We start from the raw sequence: 25,130 nt of genomic DNA on the forward strand, positions 1-25,130 counted from the left end.
CATGTCACTTGAGACGCATATCCTGGGAGCTGTGTTTCCTCAGACTGCAGCCCATCTTGACATGCAAGTTGGAACACCATCTTTTGAATTATGTGACGGGGGCCATTTCATTACACTGTTGCAGAACACATTTAATGAGAAACATAAATGACAAAGGAAATTATAATTCTGTCTACAGCATACTGTATAGTAACACAATGCAACTCCATAATTCACAAGTAATAACTCACATGGAGGTAACAATATATTTATGACTTTTCACATATATTTATGACTTTTCATATTGAAGAAGGGTGGGAAGTGGAAAGCCACAGGGCACCATGATCTGAGTCAGGAACCACTCAGGTCATATATGAGAAATTGACTTATCTGACCAGAGTGGTTCCTGACTCAAAGCGTGGCACCCTGTGGATTTCCTCCATCCACCTTTCATCCTTCTTAACTGTATCACGGCTCCTGAGCGGGATGCTAGGAGCAGGTGGAAGGTGCTGCAGCGCTCCAGGACTGCCATCATTTTCCCACCTAGCATCAGCTTTGTGCCTGGCATGCAGAACTACCTCTTCCCCCTCCATTTATGTGTTGTGACATAGTTCACATAGAGCGCCCTCCCTTTTGGTTTATTTTCACCTGAGTTTTCGCATGTAATTTCAGGTAAAGTCCTTTACTGACAAAGGCCAAGGTTATACTGAAAACTTGTTTTCAGCCAAATCTTTGCGGCCAAAGATTTCTGTATGCTGCTGTTACAATGCAAGTGAATGCGATCACATTGGGACCCATAAGGTACCGCAACCGTGACAAACAAGACGAAAAAAGTCAGAACAGTTGGATTTTTTTTGCAATATGCAACTTCTTTCCATCATCATTCAACCCATTAGGTGGACATTCTGGGAGAGAATCAAAAGAACACCAGATGTATGCAACAATGATATCTAGATATGGGATACTTTCTAAGTGATATCAAGGGAGAAGATATTATATTTTGCCTGACCAAATGAAAATAATGTTAATGATAACCATTTATGATCAATAGAAATAAGTTCTCATGAGTTGCAACAAGTTTAGGATCTACATCGAGTTTGTCTTCACTTGTACATTATTTTTAATAATGGGAACAACTTCATACTTAGAAGAAACATTCCAACCATTTCAAATCTGTTTCTATGTACACTCCATGATGGGTTTGAGTCCTGATTGTCGGAAACATTGAAATGCTAGATCTTTCTATATGTGACTAACTTTGAGGAAACTTAGTTATGCCAAAGCATGGGCAGGTCTGAGGGCACTGATGCCTCAGCAGGGGTGGGTCAACTAATTTAATTTCGGTGCTTAAGGCAATCATTGCAAATGTAATCCCCTGCAACGGGACCACTGTTTGTGGTCACTTGGCAGGTTTAATGAGAGCTATCACAAACAGACTTGGCGCTAGCTACTCCGTTTTCCAGATTCCAGGAGTTGCTCTGACCTTCTCATCCTTTAACTCCTGTACAGCGATCTGAACTTAAGAGAGACTCCCTAGACTGGAGCCAAATAATTAGTTGCCGTTCAGTGGTGTGAGCTGGAAAGAATGGTCCGGTAGCTGGGTCAGAACCAGGAGACCAGTACGAAGACAAAATCGCAAGGTAGGAAAGTAGTAAGGAAAACAAGGCTCAGTCAAAATCAGGAATGTCACCAGGAAGTTAAAGCAGGATATTGAGAGCTTCTCTTGGATCAGGTCAAATTATAACTGGCAGTGGGCAGCAGGCTTTCAGGAGCTTAAATAGCCTGCAGCCATGCCCAGGCCACACAGAAGGAAGCAAACACTGAAAAGTTAACTCCTGATCTCCCTGTACGGACAGAGTGAAAAGTACCCGAGGACACGGAACTCGAGTTGTCACCTTGCGTCGCCAACAACAGAAGCAGAAGCAGCTCTTATCACTGACTGAAGCAGGGTCATAATTCTACATCAAATGACAGAAGGGGAATCATTATACACATAACTCTGAGAACAAGTCTCCCAAAAGTGATACTGTCAAGTTTGTAAGTTATCCCCTATCCATTGGATAGGGAATAACATCCTGACTGCTGAAGGTCAGATCACTGGGACTCACTGATGACGAAGGAGATGGGCAGCATAGTAGCTCTGTTACTTTGTAGAACTGGGGTTCTGAGTTCAAATCCCTCCAAGTGCAACGTCTGCAAGGAGTTTGTATGTTCTCAACTTTGTGTGCGCTTTCCTTGGGTACTCCGGTTTCCTCCCATACTTCAGATACGTACTGATGATAGGGAATTTAGGTTGTGAGCCCCAGTGGGAACAGTGATGATGATGTCAGTAAAGCACTGTGGAAATTAACGGTGTAATATAAATGAGTAAAATAAAGAAACTTTTTTTGTGATTTCAATGCATCTATTACATGAATTATGTTAAACAATGTCAACTTTTGGTTTAATTCTTAAGTGGAAATCATTGTATGTGAGGCTGAAGCATAAAACCCCTCCGAAACATCGATGCAATCCTGTAAATACATAAGAAAGTGTCAACCACATACCTTTGTAATTCTCATGATAAATTTGCTCACTTGCCTAGATGAATACAAAAAAATAAATTAACATACAGCAAAACAAAAATACACTAGTTATCCTTTCCTCTTCCCATCTGATCTATAATATACTGTACGTGCTGGTCCTGATCAGGTGACCCACTGGAAGGAATGATTTGGCGCCAGAAAAGAACCTAGAGCAGACACGCTCCAGGGGTGTCGCTGAGGCCATCGTAACAGGCCTCAGCAGAAAGTCTATGTCATCAAGGTGTCAGCCATCTTCTGAAGAGGCCCAGATACCACACAGGAGGACTCTGCTTTCTGCTTGTGTTAGTCGGGACCAGGATTTGTGCCCCACGCCAGGAAAGCTCAAGAGACCTGACGTCAAGAGCCGAGACCTAGTCCAATCTGTTCCAATCCTAAGAGACATCTGTCGACGGTCAAGCCGAGAAGATCTGTGAGGAGGATGCAACAGATGGTATGCGCCTGCAATTACGGAAGCACAGTGCATACAAGTAGGTCCGTCACTTCTAGCTATCCTCTACGGTACCGAAGTTGGCTGGGATTAGGGTCTCAGGCTGGGAGGGGGTTGGTTGGTGTGTGGGAGGCTCAACAGGCTTTGGTAGACTACGTCAGAGAGAGACTTGCGGCCTAACGTGAGAACTTAGGTGGTGGCTCACACAACCATTATGAACAGAGCATTAACGTTAGAGGAAGTCTTCCTTTGCTTTTCCAAGTTTATCGTTATCTTTGTTTGAATGCTAATCTGCCTCGTTACTAACACTAATTGTTTACAGTTACTTTAAATCACTGTATATACAGTAAATAGATCTATAGTCACCCCTGACTGTCTCTGCCTCGTGCCTCTGTGCGTTGCATCCAGACACCCGCAGTACATCACTACAACTGCTCATCACTTGCCAGACACATATTATATGCCGCCCTATTCATCCCAGGCAAGTAAAAAGAGATGTGATGGTGCCCAAACAGCAAAACTGCAGCAAGATATTCTAAGGACAGGTGAAGACGGCCGTATATTCTTTCATCCGAGAGAATCAGGTTGATTATGCAAATCACACTCTGATCAAACTCTGAGCAAAGTTTGATCGGAGTGTGATCAGCATATACTATGATTCTCTCAGATGAGGAGAAGATGGAAAAACAAATGTCTCCATCTGCTACACTCTGTCAGTGCGTGGAAATCGGACTGTACTCAGATGTCATCCGATTGCAGTACCATACCATATGTATCATACTTGTATATGTAATTTCTTGACAGCTTTTTAAGGCTAGTTTTACACTTGTGTTGTGTAGCGCTGCAGATTTCTACTGTCGCATCATCCAAGTTGTTCACTTGTATTGCCGACCCTGTGCCATACTCATCAGCACATTCATCAGCAGGAGAACTCTGACACCCAGACAATATTTTCTGACGCATTTGGATATTTTTGGGTGTTTTTTTTTTTTTTTAGATATTTCTTTATATAAATAACATCATAGTTTTTTTAATGTATCTATACCATAAATGTGACATACATTTCTTGATAAATATGCTCCACTATTTCTCAGGATGTGACCTCAGATAGCCAAGGTGGCCAGTGAGTCAAATTTTAAGATATCTATCTAAAGGGACAATAAAATGAGCAGATTTTTTTTTTGATAATCACTTTTCTCAAGAGTTGCATGATGCCATTTTCTCTAATTTTATTCATGTGTTTATGGAATAAATTCCTGCAGGGCTTGAGAGGAGTGTGAGATTTTGGCATTAAAATATTACTTTTATTATAAAGCTCATGTAACCACAACATCATTGCAATTAGAAAATTAGAAGGAGGGATGATGATTTTATGACATATAATAAACATCCTAAAAGATCATAGAATCTTAGAGTTGGAAGGGACCCTCAGGATCATTGTGTCCAACCCACTATTCAATGCAGGATTCACTAAACCATCTCAGACAGATCTGTGCAGCCACTGTTTCAAGACTTCCATTGAAGGAGAGCTCCACTCATTGATTACTAATCTGTAGCTTCTGCCTTTCAGTTTCATTCCATTGGTTCTCATGTTTCTATGTGCAAATCAGAATAAGGATGATCCCTCTACAGTGACATTCCTTTGGATATCGGTAGACAGCAATTAAGTCTCCTGTTAGCCTTCTGTTGAATCATGGGCAGTCTGTGATCTATTAGTATACCCAAGTCTTGCATCATCTTCAAGTTTGATTAGTTTACCTTTAGTTCCCTTCTCTAGATCATTTTTAAAAATGTTGAATAACACTGGGGCAAGGATATAGGTTTGTGCTACTCAAGTTGAAACACTCTTACAAATGAAGAGAGTTTATGACCATATATGACCACTCTTTGAGTACAATCACTGAGCCAGGTATGAATCCACCTAACCATACCCTTTTCAATCCCATGCTTTGTCATTTTTTTCAATAAGGATAGTATGAGATACTTTATCAAATATTTTGCTGAAGTTGAGATATATTATATCTACCACATTTCCTTGATCCACCCAGTCAGTGAATCCATCATTGTAGGTAATTAGATTATTCTGGCATGACTTGTTTGCTACAAACTCCTGCAGGCTCTGGTTAATTACTCTACTCTTATCCAAGCACTTACATACATACTGTTTAATAACTTTCCTTGTATAGAAGTAAGGCTCTTCTTAGGGTACCGTTACACCTAGCGATGTACCAGCGATCCCGACCAGCGATATGACGCGGTCAGGATCGCTGGTGCATCGCTAGGTGGTCGCTAGTGAGCTGCCACTCAGGCAGATCTCACCAGCGACATCGCTGGGGACGGGGATCGCTACTTACCTGTCAGACGCGGAGATCCTGCATCCTCCTGCCCGGCTCCACGCGTCGCTCGTCGGCGCCACAGGAAGCGCCGCAGGAAGTGACCGACGAGGAATGGTCCAGCAGCTTCTCGCGCGATCAGCGATAACCAGCGGGGGAACCGGTCGGAAGTAAGTATCACATGCAGCGATATCGCTAGCAATATCGCTGCAACGTCACAAAATCGGTGACTTTACAGCGATATTGCTAGCGATATCGCAGTGTGTAACGGGGGCTTTAGTCTTCTGGGAGCTATCCTGTTCTCCAGGATTTTTCAAAGATTCTGGCTAGTAGTTCTGCAATTTCCTCTGCTAACTCTTTCCGTGCCCTAGGATGTAATTCACCTGGACCAGGAGATTTAAATTAATTTAAAGTGAGTAAGAATACTTAGAAAAGAATAGAGAGTAAACCCCCACTGATACTTTCTTGAATTGGACTCCTTTAAAGGAGGTTACCCACAACTTCCGAATTGTTCTAACACTACACACTGGTTTACACTGGTCTTGCCAACCTGTGAAGCTGATCTTATTTGAAACCTTTTACATTGTTGTGTCTCACACAACTGCATCAGGTGATAGGTACCCCCTTCTGCCTAACGCTATATTTTAGATAAGACCCTATTGCACTTTTATCATTTACCCTTTATAATACTACGCAGTCACAACCTCCATAGATGTTAGGTGTGTCAGTGGTTATTTTATCAGTATTTTGCACCTTTGCTGCACGAGCCATTATCATGGGAGTCGGCGCCATCCTGTAGGGCAATGCTAATGTGACTGGTGATGGTGACTCGGGCTACTTTTTTTCTGTGATGTTTTTTGAAATACATAATGGGTTTTTAAATTTGTGACATTTACAAGTTTTAAATCATACTATAAAATGTCCTGCTCTTTGGATCTAGTGCACTCATATAAATTCTGTATTTGGTGTAACGTATCTGTATGTGTACAGGAGTGGTAACAATGGGAAGAATAATAAGATTTTATTTATATAGTTGGGTATGAGTATGAACCCAGGAACTTTATTCTTAAAAAAATGCCAGGAAATGATTCCTTTTTTTTTTGCTTACCCTCTCAATTCCATCATGCATATAAGTGTCTCCACCAGGCCGAACGTTCTTTAGCTCCTCCAGTCCCAACTTGATTTGTTCTCTGTGTTACAAAAAGTAAGAAAAAAAAGAATGTAGTGAGGAAATATTCTAGTTGTTATCCTTAGACTGGGTTCAGATGGCTATAATAATAATGCAGCCTCATTCTATCATTCATTGACGGTCAGCTCCGCCCACGGCCACTCCTCCTCCGGTCAGCTCCACCTCCGTCGACATGCGGCCTGCATACCGTATCTTTAGCATTAGATACGCAGGCCATGCCGATGTATGTGGATGCCTCTGCATGCGTCGTTTTGACGGTGCAGCGACCACACCAAAATGCAACACGTTGCATGCGGCGCAGGTCGCCGCACCATCAAAACGACGCATGCGAAGGCATCCACATACATCGGCACGGCCTGCGTACCTAATGCTAAAGATAGGGTACGCAGGCCGCATGCGGTCGGAGGCGGAGCTTACCGGAGGAGGTGCGGCCGTGGGCGGAGCTTCACGGAGGAAGTCCGCAGCTCCTCCATACGCAAATGTGAATCCGGCCTTAGACACTATGAAACCAGCTTGATAGTGCAAATGAAGAAGACATGTCTCCAGTAACGGATTCTATGTTTGGGTCAGAGAAGTGATTACAATATATTACATTTTTTTGCAGCATTATGTACCTAGAATGTTCTATACCATGTTACCATTACTGCTGCATTCATGTGAACGTGGGGACTACATCCTCAGTGCGGTTTCACACGTCCAGATAATTCCGGTACCGGAGCTATCCGTGTCCGTGTGTCTGTGTGGATACGTAGGCCATCCGTGTGTGATCCGTGTGCTATCCGTATGTCCGTGTGTACCATCCGTGTGTGATCCGTATGCTGTCCGTGTGCTGTCTATGTGTCCGTGTATTGAAAAAAATGGTTTCAATGTTAACCCTATGACTCCTAAAAATGCACACGGGCGGCACACGGATGGCACACGGACGCCATCCGTGTGCGGTACGTGTTTACACGGACCCATTGACTTGTATGGGTCTGTGTGATCCGTGTTGTTGCACAAAAACGGACATGTCAGCGTATTTTGCACACGGACACACGGTCCGTGAAAATACGCTGACATCTGCATAGACACATTCATTAGAATGTGTCTATGTGTGTCAGTGTCTCTGGTACGTGAGAAACCTGTCACTACACGTACCAGAGACACTGGCGTGTGAAACTGGCCTCACTGCGGGACTTTCCACATAGTTCAGTGGGAGCAGTAATGCTGGATCAGTGGCAAATTTGATAAGCAAATAGGGGATTTTATTATTTTATCACCTTAACTGCATTTTGGGAAAAAATGTTTTGAAGGATGCAAAATAAAGCCAAGTGTGAAAATTGCCATAGAATGAATCCACATGTAGAAAACGGATTTGGCTATGGTGAATCCATTATATATACATTTTTACTTTTGGAGATTTCACTTTTTGCATTACAAAGGTAGATTATGCTTTGGATTTAGTGCAAGGACACACGGATAATTTCCCACATGGACCAATGGTCTGCGTGGAAAAAAAAAAAAAAAAATCGCAACATTCACTACTTTGGGCTGATTTATAGACCAGACTAGTGGATGTAAATGGCAGGCATCACCTGCACTTGTCTGATATGCAGACAAGCACATGGAGCATCAACAGTGAGCTCTGTTTTGTGGTCTGGGGCAGTCCCTGCTCTACTGATCATGCGTCGGTTGTCAATTCAGGCATATTCTGAGTAGGATCTTGACACTGTGCAATATGCACAGTGACAGTGCACTCGCTCGCTGGCTTTGATCACAAGTGACGAGCTGGTAAGAGAGTGCACATTCTATAGAGAGAAAAAGCGAGCAGAGTCCACTACGGTTCCTGCAAATCATGCCACTTGCAGAGATGGGGCTTTTTTCTGCTTGCCATATACTTTGAAAGCCACCAGGGAACCAAGCCACAGGAGACTAATCGGACAGGCGGGTCCTCAGCTGCTTCTCCCTTCCACTCTCTTACAGTGACCTGTGTGTATAGGGAGAGACCTGTCACTCCAGGACAGTGAGCGGGGAGAATCCACCAGGGAACTCCCTGTCTGACTAGTCTCCCGTTCATCTAGGTCCCCGTTAGCTTTTAAAGTACATTTTTCACTGAAAAGCACTTCAAAGTCAAACATGAATGCAGTTAGCATGTACCAGATGTAACTATGACAATGACTTTGTAAAAAATATTCTGAAACCATGATAGCTGCTAGACGTGACAATACTAACATAATGAGTAACGCTTTCAGAACTGTCACAATTTCTTTCTTTACCATTAGCATTTCTTCTGTATATTAGCAGTCTGTCAGCACTTACCTGTCATCTGTCAGTCGCATTAACGTTTCTCCTGCTGTGGAAAACACAATGATAGACATTCGGAGCTGTGGGCTATAAGGGAGAACAAAACACAGGAAATTGCTTCATGACATCTCTTATGGTTAAATGTACAAGTTTTATTCTAATTCTCCAACCATTAGGATGCCTGGTGCAGTGAGCAGCACATGTAAGACCTTAAAACAACGCCTTTCATCCATTTAGCTCTATGGCAAATAAATTGCACAGGACTAGAAAAAAGTCTGAAGCTGATAAATATCACCGCATCAGAGGGAGTCCATCAACAAGGCTACTGATTACAACCTACAACCCTCCAGAGATTTGGGCAGAACCATGTGCATGGAAACTATATGGAAGTGCACATCATAGGAATCCGAAGTACCACTGTCATACCTCTGTGCGACATCTGATGGAGCAAGCTATACAGAATGACAAAAAATCCTTCAAATGCCAAAAGTAAGAACTGATTGCGTACATTATTGTATTGGAGAAGTGTAGTTTACAGTGATCTCTTTTGGCTGATCTTAATGACACTTGCCTTTACCCTTTTTGTATGGCTTGTGACACTAGATGTGATATTGATGGTACATGACAATATACTACCTGATAAACTTCTCTGTCAAATGTTCCACAAAGTCATAGATTTCATTCCAGTGGTGGAGAACACTTCCAGACCTACAAAACACAAAGTTTTTATAGGTTGTTATTATTACATATAGTATATAGGGTTCACTAACAAATCCAGATACAGGTATCCACATAGACTCAGTCGCTGAAGTCTAGATAGTATTCCTGAATCCTGATCACATCCCAGATCATGATCGTATTACATAAACATTAATGAATAATAACCATATTTTCACCATGTCATATGCTTTGTCAAACTTGATGAACAGTCCAACTAACTGCAGGTATATTACCAATGACCTGATATATCCATAATGGGAATTCCCTTTGCACCACTATACAGGTTCCTTGGTTCCTTAAGACAACTTCCCACAGAGTTACCGGCAAATCCAGAGACAAATTGTTTCCAAGACACCTTAATGATAACTTAACGGTGTCTTGAAAACAACTTGTCTCCATCAATGACTTGATATTACTTTGATATTTCATCTACCAAATGAATAGTGGAGTAATCAGTAAACTATCAAGACGTCCAACAAGCCAACTAATGGACACAAAGCCAATAAGATGCTCACTTTCCCACGTTCTCCATAGGTCAGCACTGCACATCTTTACATCTGGATTCTCTCACTACTATCTTGGTGAAAGTCTACATCAGTAATGAAAAAAACTTCATTATAGGTTGTTTCTCAAAGGTCTGGTGCTATAATAAATGGTATATCGGAGAACCCCCCCCAATGGTTATAACATGATAGTCCAGAATGGAGGCTTGGTGGTACCTGCTCGTCTTATGCTATGAAGACCACTGATTCCACCAGTTGTAGATTTTGTTATCCATCCAATTAATTTCCGAGAATGCATAACAAGTTCTCCATGAAAAGCTGACATCAGGAGAAGCCCAATGAGTATAATGGATAATGTCATAGTCGTGGGATATTAGAGCATAGACTACCGTTATGTCATGGTGCTTTCTTAGGATTAGCACAATTCTAAGGTTAGACTTACATAAATCTAAATTCTATGACTGTTTTACAAGTACTGTATCTTCACGTTGTCAACATGTCTCTATGGGATTCTAACAATGAAGAAAAGTTAAGGAATACTAAAAATTGGCTGCTTGATCAAGTCATAGGTAGGATATCACAATTTGATAAAATGAAAAACATTCTCTAACTTTAGTTGTCCTGGAAAGTTCAATCAAGTTGTGACTTCAGATACTTGGACCTTTAAGGACACAAAATGTCAGAAGGACAATGAATCCCAGGCCTCCATATCCCCTACAGTTCACTGTTTATTCCAGACATGCTGGCCAATTTTATAGCAGAAATACATCATGTGGATTTAATGAGTTACCATAAATATTGTGAGCCGAGGCTGCTGACTGAGCAGATCTTACAAGTATCGCTGCCAAAACATGCGGGGAAAGAATAGGAGACAGTAAATTCCTATTCCTTCCATAAGTAAAGCGATAGCAGTCGTGGTGATACTGTACAAATACTCTGTGTTCCTGGTAGGGTCCTTGTGTTACTTTCTAAGGACACATTTATGAAGCCAAGTTCTCCAGGTGGTAGGAAAATGGAATTCCTAAACATGGCCAGAAATTAATCATATTGCCATAGGGCCAGTCTGATGAGGGCACTGCCATGAAATTCATGCAGAACTATATTAATATTGTTTAAATTCAATAAGTTTGAAACTGCATATTTTAAAAAGAATGAAACACCGTGACTGATGGCGATGTCCCTCTGAGACTTGTCCCACAACAGCTGGAGAGTCTGAGGCTGCCAATGTCAAATAATTGTATGGAGAAGTAATTTGGCTTCAGAGCAAGCACAGTTATTTTCATTTATAACTTAAAGAAGTCCTACACTGTCAAAAAAACTCCATTACAGGCATGAATCAGGACAGGGGGCAGCCTTTTGAAATGTACCCTGCCTTCGTTTTCTGCCTGCCTGACTGTGAAGTTTGCTGATGAGGGTAGAGATGCAATAGTAGATATACTGGAAAATCTTCCTTACCAAACAGGGCTCTAATCCACAAAACTTAAAGGGAATATGTCACCATATTTTTACTATCCCATCTGAGAGCAGCATGATGTAGGGACAGTGACACTGATTCCAGGGATGTATCACTTACTGAGCTGCTTGCTGCAGTTTTCATAAAATCACTGTTTTCTCTGCTGCAGATCTAGCAGTGCTTTGAATGCTGAGCACTGTATAACCCCGCCCACACCACTGATTGGCAGCTTTCTGTGTACACTGTGCATAAGCAGAAAGCTGGCAATCAGTGGTGGGGGCGTAGTTATACAGATCTCATGAATATGTTGGAGTATATGGAGACTGATTTACTTACTAGCCCTCTGTTGATAATCTCCTGCTGATAAAATAGTGATTGTATTTAAACTACAGGAAGTCCTGAAAGTGACATATCTCTGGAAACTGGGTCTCTGTCTCTACATTATGATGCTGTCCGATTAGGTGGCAAAAACCTGGTGACTGATTCCATTTAAGGAGAATGTGTCTGACAGCAGCATAAAAACAGCACAAAAACTCTGATTCTAATACTGGGTAACTTGTTGAGCTCTTTGTTATAGATTGGATAAAATACTTTAACTCCTGCATCTCTGCTAGTCCACTTAATGATCAGCTATTCCTGGATATTTCTGCCTATACACAGTGAAAACAGTATTTAGCATGGGGTCCATTAGTGCTTTTTATTAAGACGTCTATCAGAGCAGCAGCAGATAAAACAGGGATCTTACCAAAACTTTAGCAAAAAGACCAGAAAGTGACCCACCACTACAATAAGTGTTTTTCTACCTATCGTATTTTAAAGGTGCCTTCAGATTGGAAGCATAAACCTAACTACAGATTCCCATTAAAGATCCTCTGATACATTATGATATTATGTTAGGTGGGCTCCATATTATGCCTCTGGGAAAAGCACTCAAAAACATTACTGCTCCTCTAACATTTTCAAAAATTTGCAGATGTTCCGTCTGTAAGAATTCTCTTGAAAAAAACAACTGGATTTATTCTCTTTAATCAACCTTGTTGTAGGGTCATAACTAGTGTTGAGCGATACCGTCCAATACTTAAAAGTATCGTATCGGATGGTATCGGCCGATCTAAAAAAAATATCGGGTATCGCCGATTCCGATACCGGAAGTCCCATTCAAGTCTATGGGACTTCCGGTATCGGAATAAGAAAAACCCTATTTTTGCCTTGTACAGCCTCTCTGGGGTCTGTACGGGCCTTTCGGGGGGCTGTGCCGGCCTGCCGGGGGGTCTGTGCAGGCTCCGGTGGTCTGTGCAGGCCTGCCGGGGGGGCTGTGCCGGCCTGCCGGTGGTCTGTGCAGGCTCCGGTGGTCTGTGCCGGCCTGCCGGGGGGCTGTGCCGGCCTGCCGGTGGGCTGTGCAGGCTCCGGTGGTCTGTGCCGGCCTGCCGGGGGGCTGTGCCGGCCTGCCGGTGGGCTGTGCAGGCTTCGGTGGTCTGTGCCGGCCTGCCGGGGGGCTGTGCCGGCCTGCCGGGGGGTCTGTGCAGGCTCCGGTGGTCTGTGCAGGCCTGCCGGTGGTCTGTGCAGGCTCCGGTGGTCTGTGCAGGCCTGCCGGGGTTGCTGTGCCGGCCTGCCGGTGGTCTGTGCAGGCTCCGGTGGTCTGTGCCGGCCTGCCGGTGGGCTGTGCAGGCTCCGGTGGTCTGTGCCGGCCTGCCGGTGGGCTGTGCAGGCTCCGGGGGTCTGTGCAGGCATCGTCCAATGGGACTACAAGTCCCATCGGGCGATGCCTGCTACCATGACAGTGATTGACACATTAGCCAATGATGGGACAGTAGTAGTCCCATCATCCGGCTAATGTGTTGAAAGTAAAAAAAAAAAAAAAATTTACATGCTACATACATGCTACATACATACTACATACATACTACATATATACATACATGTAACATACATACTACATGCAACATGCATACTACATACATAATACATATATACTACATGCATGCAACATACATACAACATATATACTACATGCATGCAACATGCATACTACATATATACTATATATACTACATGTAACATACATACTACATATATACTACATGCTACATACATGCTACATACATACTACATACATGCTACATACTACATGCATACTACACACATAATACATATATACTACATGCATGCAACATACATACAACATATATACTACATGCATGCAACATGCATACTGCATATATACTATATATACTACATGTAACATACATACTACATATATACTACATGCTACATACATGCTACATACATACTACATACATGCTACATACTACATACATAAAACATATATACTACATGCATGCAACATACATACAACATATATACTACATGCATACTACATATATACTATATATACTACATGTAACATACATACTACATATATACTACATGCTACATACATGCAACATACATACTACATATATACTACATGCATACTACATATATACTATATATACTACATGTAACATACATACTACATATATACTACATGCTACATACATGCTACATACATGCAACATACATACTACATACATTCTACATACTACATACATAATACATATATACTACATGCATGCAACATACATACAACATATATACTACATGCATACTACATATATACTATATATACTACATGTAACATACATACTACATATATACTACATGCTACATACATGCAACATACATACTACATACGTGCTACATACTACATACAGAATACATATATACTACATGCATGCAACATACATACAACATATATACTACATGCATACTACATATATACTATATATACTACATGTAACATACATACTACATATATACTACATGCTACATACATGCTACATACTACATACATGCTACATATATACTACATACATAATACATATATACTACATGCATGCAACATACATACAACATATATACTACATGCATGCAACATGCATACTACATATATACTATATATACTACATGTAACATACATACTACATATATACTACATGCTACATACATGCTACATACTACATACATGCTACATATATACTACATACATAATACATATATACTACATGCATGCAACATACATACAACATATATACTACATGCATGCAACATACATACTACATATATACTACATGCTACATACATGCTACATACATACTACATACATGCTACATACTACATACATAATACATATATACTGCATGCATGCAACATACATACAACATATATACTACATGCATACTACATATATACTATATATACTACATGTAACATACATACTACATATATACTACATGCTACATACATACTACATACATGCTACATACCACATGCATGGAACATGCATACTACATATATACTGCATATATACTACATGCATGCAACATACATATATACTACATACAATACATACATATAGACATACAGTACATATAACATAGAGTACATACTCACCGTCACTTGTCACTTTGATCCCCGAAGCCATTGTCCCCTTGTGGAATAAATATCAAAATAAAAAAACACCAATATACTTACCCCGATCCGCAGAAGTCCACGAGGGTCCCACGTCGATCTTGCGTGGAGAACAGCAGCATCAGCTGATGCTACCGTTCTCTACCAGCTCCAGGAATACAATGACGGAAGGTAGGTATCCTTCCGCACTGTATTCCTCCACCACTGTAAAAAAAAAAGTCCCTAGTCTCACTTTATGCCATTGCTGTGTGGGAATTTCCCACGCAGCAATGGCATAAAGTGAGACTAGGGACTTTTTTTTTTTTAAAGTGGTGGAGGAATACAGTGCGGAAGGATACCTACCTTCCGTCATTGTATTCCTGGAGCTGGTAGAGAACGGTAGCATCAGCTGATGCTGCTGTTCTCCACGCAAGATCGACGTGGGACCCTCGTGGACTTCTGCGGATCGGGGTAAGTATATTGGTGTTTTTTTATTTTGATATTTATTCCTCAAGGGGACAATGGCTTCGGGGATCAAAGTGACAAGTGACGGTGAGTATGTACTCTATGTTATATGTACTGTATGTCTATATGTATATATTGTATGTAGTATATATGTATGTTGCATGCATGTAGTATGCATGTTGCATGCATGTGGTATGTAGCATGTATGTAGTATGTAGCATGTATGTATGTTGCATGTATGTATCATGTAGTGTGTATGTATGTAGCATGTATGTAGTGTGTATGTTGCATGTATGTAGCATGTAGTATGTATGTTACATATAGTATATATAGTATATATGTAGTATGCATGTTGCATGCATGTAGTATATATGTTGTATGCAGGTTGCATGCATGTAGTATATATGTATTATGTATGTAGTATGTATGTAGCATGTATGTAGTATGTATGTTGCATGTATGTAGCATGTAGTATATATGTAGTATGTATGTTACATGTAGTATATATAGTATATGTGTAGTATGCATGTTGCATGCATGTAGTATATATGTTGTATGTATGTTGCATGCATGTAGTATATATGTAGTATGTATGTAGCATGTATGTAGTATGTAGCATGTATGTAGCATGCATGCAGTATTTAGCATGTATGTAGTATGCATGTTGCATGTAGTATGTATGTTACATTTAGTATGTATGTAGCATGTATGTAGCATGTATGTAGCATGTATGTAGCATGTAGCATGCATGTAGTATGTAGCATGTATGTAGTATGCATGTTGCATGTGGTATGTATGTTATATGTAGTACGTATGTAGTATGTATGTAGCATGTATGTAGTATGTAGCATGTATGTAGCATGCATGTAGTATGTAGCATGTATGTAGTATGCATGTTGCATGTAGTATGTATGTTACATGTAGCATGTATGTAGTATGCATGTTGCATGTAGTATGTATGTTACATGTAGTATGTATGTAGCATGTATGTAGCATGTACATTTTTTTTTTTTTTTACATTCAACACATTCGCCGGATGATGGGACTACTACTGTCCCATCATTGGCTAATGTGTCAATCACTGTCATGGTAGCAGGCATCGCCCGATGGGACTTGTAGTCCCATCGGACGATGCCTGCACAGACCCCCGGAGCCTGCACAGCCCACCGGCAGGCCGGCACAGCTCCCCGGCAGGCTGGCACAGACCACCGGAGCCTGCACAGCCCACCGGCAGGCCGGCACAGACCACCGGAGCCTGCACAGCTCCCCGGCAGGCCGGCACAGACCACCGGAGCCTGCACAGACCACTGGCAGGCCGGCACAGCTCCCCGGCAGGCCGGCACAGACCCCCGGAGCCTGCACAGCCCACCGGCAGGCCGGCACAGCTCCCCCGGCAGGCCGGCACAGACCCCCGGAGGCTGCACAGCCCACCGGCAGGCCGGCACAGACCACTGGAGCCTGCACAGACCACCGGCAGGCCGGCACAGCTCCCCCGGCAGGCCTGCACAGACCACCGGCAGGCCGGCACAGCTCCCCCGGCAGGCCGGCACAGACCCCCGAAGCCTGCACAGACCACCGGCAGGCCTGCACAGACCACCGGCAGGCCGGCACAGACCCCCGGACAGTCGGCACAGCCCCCCGAAGGCCCGAACTGACGGCGCATCATGATGCGCACAGACAGCGCATCATGATGACGTCATTTTGGCAGCCAATCAGAGCCACAAAAGTGGCTCATTGCATTTTGGACTTCCGATTCCAGTATCCGATACGAAAAAAGTATCGGTACTCGGTATCGGAATTTCGATAAGGCAAATATTGGCCGATACCCGATACTTGCGGTATCGGAATGCTCAACACTAGTCATAACCACATTAACCACCGTTCCAGTGTAAGGGGGTGAAGGGCAAGAAGAGTCAGAAGGGGGTTAACTCCCCTGCTCCGTGTCCGGAATCACATAGCTGGGCAACAGGGTTGCCGGAGGGAAGACTTACTGACTTGGATCGACTGGACCATGTGACCATCAGAAGCAGTGGGGGAAGAGAAGGGGCGGCGGACCGGAAGGAGAGGAGGCTGAGGTCGCGAAAGCAGAGCACGCGAGAGTCATAGCAGCGTGCGCCACTGAGAGAGCAGGTCGCAGCACCGTGCTACAGAAGAGAGAGAGGACTCCTGATCAGAGTACCGAGACAGAGGGACGTGATATAGATAGAACCACCTTTGAGTACGTGAACGTGGAAGCTCCATTGACCAGAGGAGGCTTCCCCCCTGACCGTGCAGTGAGCACATGGTGACCCGTTTGCGCAGCCCCGGTGCCCGCAGTGACAGGTCAGAATCCCTGAGTGTGGCTGAGAGACTTATCAGTGGGCACAGCATCGTTCTTGCGGAGAGACTGTTAGTGTAACAGAGACTCAGAGCAGGGGAGACCCAGTTCCGCAGCGTCCCCCTACCTCCCGATTTAACCCAGGAGTTCCCATGTCCAAGGAGAAGAGAGAGACTGCAGAGACTTCAAGTGCCGCTGTTGACGGTGGCTACATTGGAGAAGACGACCCTTCAATCAAGGTTTTCATCGGACTGATAAGTTGCAAGAATATCCGTTTATCCATTTAGTTCTGCTTTACAGTTTGATAACTCTGCTTAGCTTTAATATACCGTTAAACCATGTTTACTCTGTCAGTTTAACCCCCACTGCTTCTCCCTGCGAGGAGATACCATCCCTTGTAAATAAACCCTGTAACTTTTGGTCTGTCTCTGATCCGTGGTGACATCCTCAGCACCTGCTTGTTATTACACCAGCTCCCATGGAGCTTTCTTAGAATCTCATTTGGCAACCGCACCTCAAAATATAGCCATATGTGCCCCATTCCTGTAACACTGCATTTGACAATATGGATAATGATATTTTCATACAGATCACATTGACAGAAACTGAAAAATAGGTTATTCCTGCAGCAAACACAAGAATCTCTGCAGGCCAAATTCAGATGAGTATGACAGTCATGGAAATTCATACAACAGCCACAGCATGTGTAAATATACGGTTACGAGTCCTATGGTAGTTGTAATGGCATCCATATGGGCTGTGAACCAGCTTTCCAAGAAACAGCTAGAGTAAAGCTGAATACAAAGAAAATGAGAGACCTTTTTTGGAGGGGAGCTGCGGGATGTTTTTCTTTTCTTTTTAATTTTAGAGCATTTTTGCAATGCTACATTTTAGGAATATTGACAAAGACTATTTGGCTGAAACGTGCATTGAGGAGGGCACACTACTGTAAGGGTGAGCCAGGGTGGTAGTCGTGGCTGACGACTTCTGCTCCATCACATGATGGCCTCCCCTCACATAAACATATGGTCCTTTAGTCACCATACCTGTGTCGTCAGATTCAGCATCATCAGGTTCTCTTCTGCGCCACTGAAGGCTGTCTACAGACAATTTCGCAAGAATTGAGACACAGTCCATTTCAAATTGAAACTGAACATCTTTACTGTTTCCATTTCTCAGCACATCCAAGTATTTCACAGCATTAATCACAGGTTGCACATCACATGTACCTTCATCTTTCCCTGCACTACTTGCCACGTCCTCCAGTACATTACAGGGTAACAGAGCCTTTGGCAGCACCGCAGTGTCCTTGTCCAGACTCATTGTATTTGGGGATCCCCTCGTCCGTTTTGCCCCAGATTGAAAGGCATCAGCCCACGCAATGACCTGCCACATATTGGACAATCTGCGCCCTGTACTCTTCCCGGACCGCTTTCTTTGTTCTCTGCTAAGCTGCTGCAATACTGATACTTAATGCTGATCTTCTGTCCTAAGAACCACAGAATGGCTGGGCTTCACTGCTTTCTGAATGTTATGGGTCTGCTGTGGCGTCCTGGGCCTATAACCCATATGGACGGCTCGGGCGCCCGGGCCCTTCTCCCTCTTCCTAAACATCTCTCTTTCCTTACCACACAGCAGTCCCTCCTACAGTTTAACTATACACATGCTGGTTTCCTATTCCTACTATACTATGTACAATCCCCTAAACTCTGTGCCCCCATCTAGTGGCCAAAATTATAACTACACTGACCCTATCCATAGCAGCACAATATTTTATCCAATATACATTTTAGCAAAAAACGGTAATACGCATACTAGTGTAGCTACATAGTAACAAATATACATACACTGATAATACACTCTGACATTGGTACTGGGACGAATGAGAAAGGCAGAGGCATAACAGTACTATAATGTATCCCTTACATTGCCCCTTTCCCTTAATTTGGTCATCCCCAACCAAGTACGGCGTAAACATTTATTTATACAAATCATACTCCACGCAGGGAGGCAACATGAGGTAGTCCAAATGCACATAAATTGATTCATTGTGAGCCAAGTCCACAAAATGTTGCACTGAAGTTCGTGCACCCAAAAACAAGCCTGGCTCACAGTCCCCCAGTTGATAAATATATACTGCTCAAAAAAAATAAAGAGAACACTTAAACAACACAATGTACTAGGATGTGTTCCCTTTATTTTTTTGAGCTGTATATATATATATATATATATTCACAGTATGACCAGTGTGTGGTGAGCCCGTAGTCCTAGGAGACGAGCTACCCCTTCCCTTGAAGAGAGTATGGTCCCAACCAATGAAAAGACCTATGCATTAAGTCAACAATCCCTTAATAAAAAGAGAAGTTCCTGCTTTTCATCAGAAAGGGCGCAACAGGCGCAACAAAAATAATAAAAAGCAAAAATCAAGTGACCGTTCACTTTAGGCCAACTGGCTGCATTGCATCCAACTCTTGGAGTGCTCCAGGGTTTCTTCGCACACGGGGATGTGGAACAGTCCCATTATAATCACAGAAAGGTGCAACATGCACAACTTTTTTCTTTTTTTTAATAAAGCACTTCCCATGCCGGGTTTCAAGCTGGAAATGACCCTGCAGCCACAGGGGTCATGGGATGCCATGGGTTGTCACATCAGACAGAGTAAACCGAGATGAGCCAGAGCAGGAGACAAAGGCAGAAGTCAGGGGACAAATCGGGTCATACACAGCAAAGCTCACACGCACAGAGGCACAACGATTACAGATGAGTAACCTGCATCAGCTACTTCAAACCAACTAAATGGAGTATCACCGACACCAACCTAGGAACTACCAACATTAAATAGCCGCCCCAGAACCAAAGAGAGGGAGCTAGAATTAACCCTGACCTGACCAGGAGGGAGGCAGAACCATCCCGTCCAGAGTCATGACAGTACCCTCCTCTCAACGGGGGGCTACTGGACCCCCAGGTTTCCCAGGAAATCGGGCATGAAAGGAGTGCACCAGACAATCGGCATGAACCGATGGGGCAGGAACCCAGGATCGATCCTCCGGACCATACCCCTTCCAGTGCACCAGATACTGGAGGGAACGGCGGACCAACCAGGAATCCACGATGCGCTCCACTTCATACTCCTCCTGACTATTCACCAATACAGGTGGCAAGGGACCCAATGAAGCTTCTTCCACAGCCTGCAATGGTTTCAGCAGGGTCTTATGGAATGCATTGGGAATCTTAAAAGACACTGGGAGGCACAAATTAAATGCCACTGTGTTAACCACCTCTGTGATCTCATAAGGCCCAGTAAACTTAGGCCCCAACTTTGCCGAAGGAACCTTAAGCTTAATGTTCCTAGTAGACAGCCACACTTTATCCCCAACCCGAAGGGTAGGTCCCACCGTCCGTCTCCTGTCTGCAAAAACTTTAAACTTCCTCTGAGACTCCACAATGTTCTTCTGGACTTCCCGCCATAACTTCCCCAACTGCTTTACAGCTATATCAGCCCCTGGGCAACCGGAGTCCAAGCAAGAAAACTTCCCATAATGTGGATTTAACCCATAATTGCAGAAGAAAGGGGAGATACCTGTAGAGTGGTTAACACGGTTATTGAACACAAACTCTGCTAAAGGCAAGGCATCAGACCAGTCAACTTGACTGGAAGTGGAAAGACATTGCAAAATTTGCTCTAAGGACTGATTGGTCCGTTCGGTCTGACCATTTGTCTCTGGATGGTATGCAGATGAAAAAGACAATGCAATACCCAACCTTTTACAAAACGCCCTCCAAAACTTGGACACAAACTGCACACCATGCAATCGAACCACATGTTGAATGAACAACCTACACAAGGTCTCCGCAGAAGGCAGTGTCACTTAGGCTACTTTCACACTTGCGTTTTTTTGTGCTGCGTTTTTGCGCATAAATGCACATGCGTTTTTTCCCCTATATTTAACATGGGTGCGCATTGTCATGCATTTGTACGCGTTTGTATGCGCATGCGTTTTTTTGTAGCATGCGCCCGGGTGCACATAATGCATCCTGTTGCATTTTTTGTGTGTCTGACCTGTCTCAAAAAAATGCATGCGCACGCAATGTGCACAAAATTCACCCAAAACCCATTAAAGTCTATGGGAGCGCTGACATGTACATGGTCATGTGCACGTCAGCGCAAAAAAATGCATGCGTTTTTTGCAAAAACCATGCGCAAAAAACAAGAAAACGCATTAAAAAACGCATGATGCGTTTTTATGCGCGTTTGCACTGCGCACGCAGCACAAAAGAACGCAAGTGTGAAAGAAGCCTAAGCATACAAAATGTGCTTGCTTCGCAAACCTCTCCACCACCACTCAGACGACAGTATTACTCTTGGAGGGAGGAAGATTGGTCATAAAATCTATGATCAAATGTGTCCATGGTCTATCAGGATCTGGAAAAGGTACTAATTCCCCGGCCGGCTGGTTATGAGAGCTCTTAGCTTGGGCACGAACTTTACAGGCAGTAACAAACGTCTTCACATCAGACGCAAGCAAAGCTCACCAAAAAACCCTTGCGATGGCCCCATGAGTAGCCAAAATCCCAGGATGTCTACCCAGAGCCAAATCATGGAACTCCTGGAGGACTCTGAGTCGAAATTGAACAGGAACAAATAATTTTTCCACCGGCTTGGACGGGGGAGCCTGCGACTGGGTTTCCCGAATCTTGCGCTCCAAACCTGCCGACACGTCAGCCACCACCACCCCAGGTTGAAAACTGGAGGAAGAAAGCTCGGGGGGAGAAACTGGATCCAGAATCCGGGACAAGGCATCGGCCTTTCACAGAACAGGGAAATAACTATCCTCACCCTTTGACTCTCATCATCCGAGGACGCAGAGAAAAAAGTAATTTGCAGTTCTACCTAAACACTCGGAACTTTCTTTTATCCCCAGAAAAGGTCTCTGGAAGTTTGACAGAGGGTTCAGGAGAGGATAGGGAAACATCAGACACAGTACCTTCCACATTGCCAGATGAAGAAGAGGCACCCCGAACAGTGTTAACTGTATCCGCCAACTCCCTCTGTACCTGTTGATGAGAAGCGACCAATGCCCTTTGCTCAACAGACAGGTTCTGCATCATTTTAGTCAGGTTAGTCACCTGATCTGACAGAGCACGCAGCGGGTCCATACCACACAGACACACAAAACCCCCCGAAAAAATGTAAAGGTCGGTGATAATGTAATGACACCGACAGTGTCACTGAGAAAGCTAAGGGGGTGCTAGCAGGGGGCACGGGACCGAGCGCAGAGAGTGGAAGAAATGAGGCAGGCAGTGTGCACTGGACCTGCAACTAAGCGATCACGTGATCGCAGGGGGTGGAGTCACCACGCGTGAAGGGAAACAGCTGAGAGCACAAAATACAGGTCATAGAACGTTAACGTGGTCAGTGTGGAGCTATGGGTGAAAAGCCAAATGAGAGCAAGGTACCTAGGGATGAGACAGAGAGTAAACCGAGATGAGCCAAGGGGTAAGAGAACCAGGAAGGACAGGGCAGTACAGAGCTGGAGACAGAGGCAGAAGTCAAGGGACAAACCGGTTCATACACAGATGCACAATGATTACAGATGCGTAACCTGGGTCAGCTACCTCAAACAGAGTAAATGAAAATATCACCGACACCAAACCCAGGAACTACCAGCATTAAATAGCCGCACCAGAACCAAAGAGAGGCAAACTAGAATTAACCCTGACCTGACCAGGATGGAGGCAGAACCATCCTGTCCAGAGTCATGACAGATATCAGGTGTTGACGGCCCGCTCCGGGCCCAGATAGAGTCCCAGGTCATCCACTTCATCAAGGGTGACCGCGACCGCATAATAACCATGGGGGCAATCCTTAAAGAATGAAAACTGGTCACCTTCCTGCAAGGGTTTCCCAAACTTTACTGACGCCGCATTCACATATACTTTGGCATCAGTCCCATCTTCTCTGATGTAACCGTACCCCCGGTTGACGACGGTGTACACCAGTCGTCCGTGGGTGCATCGGCAAGCCAGAGCTCCCCCTTTGGGTTGGCGCAATTCGACCCACACTTCCTTTTCCAGATTTTGAGTAATAAGGTTGTCTCTAGTCTCGCCTCCCATTATTATCTGTGCTATTTGGAAATGTTGGGACATCTTCTTGCTGGCCCTTCCTGTGTGTGATCATACAGCTAAAAGGTTACATGGACGGCTCATGTTTCCCAGAAACACTCCTGAGACGTCTCTTAGAAAAAAAACTTTATTTTGCCTCTTTCCAGTAAGAGAACTAAAATTCACTTTGGGATCGGCGTAGACTTTTTCTGCTTACACATCAGTCCCCTCAGTTTCACTTCAAATGCCTTTCTGTAGAGTTCACTGTCTTGGCCTATTAACGTCTTTAGTGAAACCACTTCACACGCTGATTGTATACAGCTCATTCTTCTTGCTGAGGCTAGCAAAGAAGATTCGCCTCCTGACATGAGAAAAACAATCCTAAACACACTACATTTACTGTTAACTTTATGTAAGACGCATCACTTTACCTTGGGCATAACACCATTACCTTTACCTGTTGGACATAACACCAAAGTTTTTAGATGGTTAAAGAGATGTGAATAAATTATTTTTTCAAGTATATATATACACGAGTATGCATGAAAAGGTTTTAATTTTATATATTTGCACAAAATCTGAGTATATAAATGTTTAAGATCTACTTTGCTATAAATTATACAATTATTTTGGGAAGAAATATGGTAAGTTTATTCATGAAAATGTATTTCCCATGTAAAAAAAATGAGGGACATTTTAGGGGCGTCGGTCAGTACAAAGTGACTGTTCAAACAAACTGCGGGTGCTTGGTGCACCTTTTATGTGCCCATCAGTTCAGTGCAGCTATTTTTCATCCATCTCTGTCCTCAACTGGTTCTTGCAAAGATAAAGCTGTCAATCAATGAAGAGGGTGACAGAGACAGATAAAATAAGTAAGTGAGAAGATGTACTGAAAGGTTTGGCCAATGGCCATGCTAAGGGTGCACTGCGCTCATGTGCTTGGTTTGAACAGTCAATTTCTGCTGCAAGACTCCCTTTAAGAGCAAAGGGTAAAAAAAGTACTTGGGACAAAAAGAGAGACTGTTGTTCCAAAAAAGACACACTTGAGAGGTTTGCTGCTTGCATATTGCACTGGGAACACAAAATTGTAAGGCCTGTTTCACACATCCGTTTTTCCCCATCAGTCAAAATCCGCCCTTTTGCAAAAAAAACTGATCCGCCATTTTTTCTTGGCGGATCCGTTTTTTTCCCCATTGACTTGTATTAACGGCGGATTTTGACGGTCTCTCTCTCTGTTCATAGTGCAGCATGCACTGATTAATAAATCCACAGCCCTGCTTGGTAT

General features: G+C 43.5%; 1 protein-coding gene across 1 annotated transcript in view; it reads right to left on the minus strand.

Annotated features, from left to right (window-relative positions):
* Nucleotides 1-25,130, minus strand: part of ANTXR1 (ANTXR cell adhesion molecule 1) — a 317,311-nt gene that overhangs the window by 209,149 nt on the left and 83,032 nt on the right. The window contains exons 2-5 of the mRNA XM_073569123.1: nucleotides 9,433-9,504; nucleotides 8,812-8,883; nucleotides 6,433-6,514; nucleotides 2,526-2,559 (exon numbers count right to left, since the gene is read on the minus strand). Of these exons, the coding sequence (XP_073425224.1) occupies nucleotides 2,526-2,559; nucleotides 6,433-6,514; nucleotides 8,812-8,883; nucleotides 9,433-9,504 (260 nt within the window). The remainder of the gene's footprint in view (nucleotides 1-2,525; nucleotides 2,560-6,432; nucleotides 6,515-8,811; nucleotides 8,884-9,432; nucleotides 9,505-25,130) is intronic.

The sequence above is a fragment of the Dendrobates tinctorius genome, unplaced genomic scaffold (genome assembly GCF_039654945.1).
Source record: "Dendrobates tinctorius isolate UK_male_01 unplaced genomic scaffold, ASM3965494v1 ptg000022l, whole genome shotgun sequence".
NCBI lineage: Eukaryota > Metazoa > Chordata > Amphibia > Anura > Dendrobatidae > Dendrobates > Dendrobates tinctorius.